This window comes from Cucurbita moschata, unplaced genomic scaffold (genome assembly GCF_002738365.1).
Source record: "Cucurbita moschata cultivar Rifu unplaced genomic scaffold, Cmos_1.0 Cmo_Scf00003, whole genome shotgun sequence".
NCBI lineage: Eukaryota > Viridiplantae > Streptophyta > Magnoliopsida > Cucurbitales > Cucurbitaceae > Cucurbita > Cucurbita moschata.
The window spans coordinates 2,739,890-2,747,051 of NW_019268519.1; the positions used below are offsets into that span (position 1 = coordinate 2,739,890).

Consider the following 7,162-nt stretch of genomic DNA (forward strand, 5'->3'; position numbering starts at 1 on the left):
ATTGAGTCGGGTGAGTTCTTCTATTCTAGATAGATAGGTAGTGATGAAAATATATTATATTACATAATAGTCTGCATGGAATATATAAAAAATAATAAACATAGTAGATGGGGAATTTGATAATTCCCCACTTCTAGAGGCCATTCCTACTTAGCATCTCAACTTCAAATCAAACACTTCCATAAATAACCCTAACTTCATCGATTATGAAACTCAAAACAAAAACAAAAAGTAAAAAATTTTCAACTTCGGGAATCGCGTCACGAGGAAACCATTTGTGTAAAGGCAAAGGAACAAAAGAACAATAGAACGCTACAAGAACTTGAAGAACTATATAAACACCCCATTCCCCTCACCAAACAATACCAAAATTTAAATCTCCTTCCACCAATTACCCAACACAACCCTCCTTTTCTTCATCAAAGCTGAGTTCTTTATTTTGGAATGAGCTGGTCATCAGGAGACTGGATATGCAACGCTTGCCAGAACGTGAACTTCAAGAAAAGAGAAGCCTGCCATCGTTGCGCTTACCCCAAGTATGGAGGCCCAGACCCTTCAACTTACACTTACACCAACACGGAGGCGTTGGCCGGAGACTGGTACTGCACCACCCTCACCTGCGGAGCTCACAATTACGCTAGCCGCCCCAACTGCTTTAAATGTGGTGCGTTTAAGTCCGCCTATCCTTCTGACTGTGCTGCCTATCAGTATGGATCTGATGCAACTATCCCGCCTGGATGGAAATCTGGAGACTGGATTTGCCCAAGGTACGCACACTCAACAATCTGCATTAGTTTCACCTACACAACACTTCAAATTCCTTACCCAAAACCGTAATGTTGTGTTCTACAGAATGGGATGCGGAGTGCATAATTATGCAAGCAGGACAGAGTGTTTTAAATGCAAAACGCCAAGAGATTTCGGTAAGTTCATATCAATTACAATATTTGATGCTGTAGCTCAGTTGGGTCTGTAATACAACTCTGGGCGCTGCAGGTGCTGCAGTTTAAAGCGAGAAGGAATTTTGGAAGACTCTGTTTATGCGATTATATCGCCTACTTGGCATCTGATTCCTATCAAAATGCTGCCTTTTTCTTTTTTTAATGACTAACAATAATAATGTAAGCACTTAGAATAGGCCATATACTTCCTCCATCATTGTAACACAGCGTTACTTGGTTAGGAATTACGATTCTCTATAATAGTATGATATTATTCACTTTGAGCACGAGCTCTTTCCCAATAATCCTCAACGCTGCTCTCTGTCTGTCTCGAACAGAACTGAATGAGATGAGATGAGATGTGGATGGTTGCTTTATAAACACAAAATCAAATTGAAATGAGATTGAAGCAGGAGGAAAGGTTAAAGATTCAGAATCTGTGTGAATAGCAGGCAGGTTCCTAAGAAGATAAGACTCATAATCTCAAAGAAATAAGTTGTTAAAATAGATAAGAACCAGATGCCCCAATTCAGTGGACATTAATGGAGAACACCCTTCTAATAATTACCCTCAAATTCTGAGTCAAACCCAACTCTAATTTTGTGGCTACAAACAAGATTTTGTTTATTTTGGAGATTCCAATTAACTTATCATGGAAAATTCTTACCTGAACTTGTTCATCGTCATCATTTTGTTCATCCGTTGTTCTTGCTTCTCGTTGCTTCACTGAAGTAGGCTTGTTTTAATTTTGTTTTGTTTTGTTGGTTGGATGACGTTGGTGGTGTTGGTGAATTTTCAAGTGAGGGGATTTGTGAAGGAGAATTGGACACCTCATAACCACGTAGAGTTCAAAAGAATGAACAAAAACTGCTTTTTGAATTTTGATCGCCTTGGATTTCTGATGGCGAACGGCGCAAGAACATTCCTCACTGTATCCAAATCGACTTCTCGACTGCTTCATCTTCCTCCTGCTTCGTCTCGTTTCTTCCCGCCGTTTAACTCCTCCTTCAATGGAGCAACCTTCTGTTCCTCCACCGGAACCCCTTCCATGTCCATTAACTTACAGTCGCATGCCTTTGCGCGAAACCCTATAAGATCCAAAACCCCCAAACCTGAAAATCCCCTTTCACCCGATTCGTCGTTCGAATCGCTGAAATCGAAGCTTCTGGCGAAAACCCCTTTGCTATCTTCACCAGATTTCAAAATTTTGCCCTTCAGGAAGGGCTGGCCGTTGGTTTCTTGCAATGGCGGGAAGAGGAACGGTGGTTTGGCGTCTGGGTGGGGTCTCGGTTGGATCAGCTTGGCTGATTGCGAAAGTCTATTGGCCTTGTCTGGGTCGAAGGTAACAGAAGATTTGTTGGTTTATCTCGGTTCTTCTGTTGAAGACGATGCTGTTTATTGGGCCACTGATTTCTCTGGCGCGGATAATTTGGATGCGGAATTGGGTCAAAGGAAGCTCAATTTTATCGAGCTGCGAATGCTCATGGTAGCCACGAATTGGTCGGATACATGGGCCATGGGACAGTTGGCTATTGCTGGTCATGTAAGTGCTCAGAATTGGTTTTTCAATTTGGAGTATGAACATCGTTTCTCAAACTTCTTAATTACTTGAAATGTGGTTGAATCTGTGCGTACCTTTCTGGTTTGTTCGATTGATTGCTCAGGGCAGGGCTTTGCTAGATTGGCATAGAACATCACGTTTCTGTGGGCATTGTGGAGAAAGGACAGTCCCAATGGAAGCTGGGAAGCGAAGGGAATGCTCCAATCAGTCATGCAAGTTGAGGATTTTCCCTCGTGTCGATCCTGTGAGATCATAATCCTTTGCTTTTATGATTGCTGAACCTCTGCATACTGAAGGCTATCTATTGATCTTGTTCATTGCAGGTTGTTATCATGTTAGTCATTGACCAGGAGAACGACCGCGCACTCTTAAGCAGGCAATCGAGATATGTGCCCCGAAAATGGAGTTGCTTAGCTGGTTTTATGGAGGTACCTTTCTTTGCCAATGGCAAGAAGAATGATAGAAATACATTTGATAGAATAAGACTTCTAGCACTAATGAATATGACTAGTTTATTTGTAGTATGATATCATGTGTTGTGAGATCTCACGTCGGTTAGGGAGGGGAACAAAACATCCCTTGGGTGTGGAAACCTATCCCTAGTAGACGCGTTTTAAAACCTTGAGGAGGGGAACAAAACATCCCTTGGGTGTGGAAACCTATCCCTAGTAGACGCGTTTTAAAACCCTTGAGGAGGGGAACAAAACATCCCTTGGGTGTGGAAACCTATCCCTAGTAGACGCGTTTTAAAACCTTGAGGGAGGGGAACAAAACATCCCTTGGGTGTGGAAACCTATCCCTAGTAGACGCGTTTTAAAACCTTGAGGAGGGGAACAAAACATCCCTTGGGTGTGGAAACCTATCCCTAGTAGACGCGTTTTAAAACCCTTGAGGAGGGGAACAAAACATCCCTTGGGTGTGGAAACCTATCCCTAGTAGACGCGTTTTAAAACCTTGAGGGAGGGGAACAAAACATCCCTTGGGTGTGGAAACCTATCCCTAGTAGACGCGTTTTAAAACCTTGAGGGAAGCCTACAAGGGAAATACCAAATAGGACAATATCTGCTAACGGTGGGTTTAAGCTGTTACAAATGGTATCTGAGCAGCGGTGTGCCAGTGAGGATGCTGGGCTCTCAAGAGGGTGGATTGTGAGATCCCACATCGGTTAGAGAGGGGAACAAAGCACCCTTATAGGGGTGTGAAAACCTCTCTCTAGTATAGACGAGTTCTAAAACTTTGAGGGAAAGCTCAAAGAGGACGATATTTGCCAGCGGTGGGCTTGTTTGTTACATGTATTTCATGAACGAGAGAATTCATTGATTTTCTTTTGTAATTGTCATCAGCCTGGAGAAAGCTTGGAAGAAGCTGTGATAAGAGAAACATTGGAAGAGACTGGTATTGAAGTTGGAAAGGTGGTCTATCACAGTTCTCAGCCATGGCCAGGTCTGTTCATTCTGAAAGTACAGCTTCTTAACCACACCTTTGCACTATCTGTTGGTACTTTCGAAACAAAAACGCTCATTTTTCATGTTTCTCATCGAGATATATATATCTTTAATCTCTCTTTTAGGCCATCAGTTTGAATCTTCGTTTAAATTGTAATTCTTTCTCAGTTGGACGAAGCACAATGCCGTGTCAATTGATGGTTGGGTTCTTTGCGTATGCAAAATCGCTCGATATCAAGGTGGACAAGGCTGAGTTAGAAGGTATATCGACTAATGTTCACATTATTTGCATTATAATGTCGCCACTTCTAGTTTTCTTTCTAAGACAACTCCTCTTGAAATTCTCGATCACTTTGAATGGATCTGAATTGGTTGAAACTTTGTGTACAGACGCCCAATGGCACACCAGAGAAGATGTGAAGAAAGCTTTAACATTAAGCGACTACAAGAAGACGCAAAGATCTGCAGCAGCCAAAGTCGAACAACTGTGCAACGGAGTTGAAAGCAGACACAGTCAGTCTGCTGATATCAACGCTGAAGATGGTGGACTTGCTTCCATGTTCTTTCCTGGCCCTTATGCAATCGCTCATCAACTTATCTCCTCTTGGGCTTATCAAGACAATGAAAAATGAAGCTGAAACTCATATGAATCAACCTTCCAGGCTGAGTTTGATGTAGCATTTTGGCTTTTGAGGCTAGTGAGGCTAGTTCGAGTTGCATAGCTCTGGGCAATGGCATTGACAGCACATATTCAATTGTTCCTTGCAAACAAATTGCAGTCCTTGTAATTCTTGTAATTCTTGTAATTGCAGTCCTTTGAGGCAGAATCCTTGTAATTCTTCTTGTTTCATTGTCTGAAAATACAATGCAGCAGGTGGATATTCTTCACATACTAGTTTCTACCAAAGGGAAAAAGTAGAGCTTCTAGTTTTGAGCCATTGATAGCTCCAATTTTCTTATCTAAGAATACATAAATGATGCAGCTTCTGAACAAGAGAGAAAAGGCTAAGCTTTCTCATGTAAGTTTCCTGTAGATCTAGACCATTTAATGGCTGCTCTGGCCAACGCATCCATGGGGTCAATACATTTCTTCAGAATAGGATCATCTGGAGGAAGAAGATTAAGCAATTCATCAGAAGCAAGTATTACTATATTCACAGCCCTTATCAAAAGAATATGAACAGCAATCCTCAACAGATTTCTTGCTCCTTCCTGATCCCTTTTGTTCAAAGCTTCAACTGCAGGAACTAAAATATGCTTTATGGTTGCTTCGTCTGGCAAGACAACCTCAAAGCCCTGAAGAAACAAAATGAAATCAGAACCAAATTCTGGAATCATTTACTAAATAGATCTGAATGTATTTAACAAAACCTGATTTTGTAGTCTCTCACGGTAAAAACCAGTCACTATAGCTGCATCAGTCGCAAGCAGCCCAATCCGGACACTGCTCCCTGCTTCAAGTGGCTTAAGCTTAGCCTCTTTAAGCTCCATAGCAACACAATCTCCCACATGAAGGAAAGGTAATTTACAACTTGTGTCACTAAGCCACCTATGTGAAAGATGGCAAGGTGTAATTAGGCACCGAGCTCCAGATTGCTCGAGAAACACGCATTTTTGCTTCAAAATCTCGATGATGGGAGCATCAGTCTGAGCATGTTGAGAAGAATTTGCGGGGAATGTAGTCAATGAAGTGAGAGGGGGGATCCCTTTGCCTAATGCTGGATCGCTGCAGACAACAAATGGTATGCTCTGTTGTCCATCCTTCAAGCTCCACCACACGAGCTTTTCCAAGAAAAGTAGAGTAGAAATAACCGATACTCCTCCTATGACACCCACGGTATTTGGCTGGACAAGAAGCGGCTTAGGAGCTCGACCTTTTGACACAGACTTTCCTGGAGTTGATATCTTCTTGGACACTGGTAAGTTATCATTCTCATCCGTTTGAACAACAGAGAAAATCTGTAGAGATGAATACGGGTTTAATCTCCTTCTAAAGCGAGTAATGCTTTCGTTAGCATTTCGTCGAACAGGTGCGGGGCAATTCAGTGCATAAAAGGGCATAGCCATCCCTCCATCAAGCATCCTTTATGTAAAGAGCAAGAATTTCAGTGGGATTCAAACTAAGCAGCCATATTTCTCCTCAGAACAGATAGATAATTCAATGGGTGGAAAGAAATAGATTGGAGCATCAAATACTCATGCCCCAAAAACCCAAAAATCTGTCAGGATTAAAATATGAAGAAAGACATGATATTTACACGAGAATCCATGGAAGTACAAAGGTTGTTAAGAAGAAGCGGGGCTCTGGGTTTCTTCACATTCAAAGCAAATAGTGTATGGCGCAAAACTAGGTAAGACAGGAAGAGAAGCTCCAGGAAGTGCGGTGATTGAATTTGATAGTGAAAATGAAAGGGAGTTGGAAAGAATCTTACATTATTGTAAATCCGTCACGCTGTCAACCTTTTGAGCAGTGAAGCGCTGTCAACCGTTGAAGAGAAGGATGACAAAAATGAAGGTCTGGTCAGTGGGGCATAGCTCTGGATAGGCTCACTCTCCTCATGCTCACTCTAAAATCTTAGATAAATTATATATATATTTTAGTTAAATGACAAGAAAGTAAAAATTAGAAATTATGGATAAATAATGAATTTATATAAATTTGGTTATGTAATTAATATATTAAGAAATCTTAATTGAAGGATTTCATGCAAATTTTGTTTAACGTTCATTAATAATAAAGAACGTAGCTATATATATTTATTGAGTTCATTATTGTAAGATAATTAAATGGAATTGGATGCGAAAATAAATAGAAGATTTAATTTTTTTTAATTTTTTTTAATTTTTGTTTGGTTTGGGTAACACAATTTAATTTAAAATGATCTCCGCCATGTAAAATCAAAAATCGAAAATTCAATGGAAGGCCCTTTATGACGATGATTTTGTTGCTTCTTTTTCACTTCTCACACGCTCTCTCGTCTTCTTCTTCTTCTCCTCCTCCTTCCAATTCCTTCGAGTTTTGAGAAGAATACCAAATGGGGGAAGAATTTCGGAAGCGGAATACTGATTGCGTTTATTTCTTGGCTTCACCTCTTACCTGCAAGAAGGTCTGCCTTTGTTGCTTAAACAATCTAACCCCTTTTTTGAGGTTCATCCTTTTTTTTTTTTTTTTTTTTTTTTTTTTTTTTTTTTTTTTTTTTTTTTTTTTTTTTTTT

General features: G+C 40.6%; 4 protein-coding genes across 6 annotated transcripts in view; 3 read left to right on the plus strand and 1 right to left on the minus strand.

Annotated features, from left to right (window-relative positions):
• The first annotated feature begins 132 nt into the window (after positions 1-132).
• On the plus strand, positions 133-1,219 carry LOC111437828 (zinc finger Ran-binding domain-containing protein 2-like). 2 transcript variants are annotated; one of them, XM_023075916.1, is made up of 3 exons: positions 133-767; positions 853-923; positions 997-1,219. In XM_023075916.1, exons 1-3 carry the CDS (start codon positions 445-447, stop codon positions 1,008-1,010), a joined length of 408 nt encoding a protein of 135 aa, XP_022931684.1. In that variant the 5' UTR covers positions 133-444; the 3' UTR covers positions 1,011-1,219. The 2 variants fall into 2 exon arrangements, with proteins under 2 accessions (XP_022931684.1, XP_022931677.1); XM_023075909.1 differs by having other exon boundaries at positions 853-1,219.
• Positions 1,220-1,445: 226 nt separating this feature from the next.
• LOC111437793 (nudix hydrolase 19, chloroplastic-like) lies at positions 1,446-4,728 on the plus strand. The gene is made up of 6 exons (XM_023075867.1): positions 1,446-2,484; positions 2,606-2,746; positions 2,826-2,930; positions 3,846-3,945; positions 4,116-4,208; positions 4,338-4,728. Exons 1-6 carry the CDS (start codon positions 1,711-1,713, stop codon positions 4,577-4,579), a joined length of 1,455 nt encoding a protein of 484 aa, XP_022931635.1. The 5' UTR covers positions 1,446-1,710; the 3' UTR covers positions 4,580-4,728.
• Positions 4,729-4,761: 33 nt separating this feature from the next.
• LOC111437803 lies at positions 4,762-6,473 on the minus strand. 2 transcript variants are annotated; one of them, XM_023075890.1, is made up of 3 exons: positions 5,319-6,473; positions 5,143-5,243; positions 4,962-5,053 (listed from the first exon to the last, which is right to left on the minus strand). In XM_023075890.1, exons 1-3 carry the CDS (start codon positions 6,027-6,029, stop codon positions 5,050-5,052), a joined length of 816 nt encoding a protein of 271 aa, XP_022931658.1. In that variant the 5' UTR covers positions 6,030-6,473; the 3' UTR covers positions 4,962-5,049. The 2 variants fall into 2 exon arrangements, with proteins under 2 accessions (XP_022931647.1, XP_022931658.1); XM_023075879.1 differs by having other exon boundaries at positions 4,762-5,243; positions 5,319-6,467.
• Positions 6,474-6,844: 371 nt separating this feature from the next.
• LOC111440864 (zinc finger CCCH domain-containing protein 32-like) overlaps positions 6,845-7,162 on the plus strand; it is a 4,223-nt gene continuing 3,905 nt past the window's right edge. Inside the window, exon 1 of the mRNA XM_023077688.1 lies at positions 6,845-7,054. Within this exon, the coding sequence (XP_022933456.1) occupies positions 6,983-7,054 (72 nt within the window). The 5' untranslated portion in view covers positions 6,845-6,982. The remainder of the gene's footprint in view (positions 7,055-7,162) is intronic.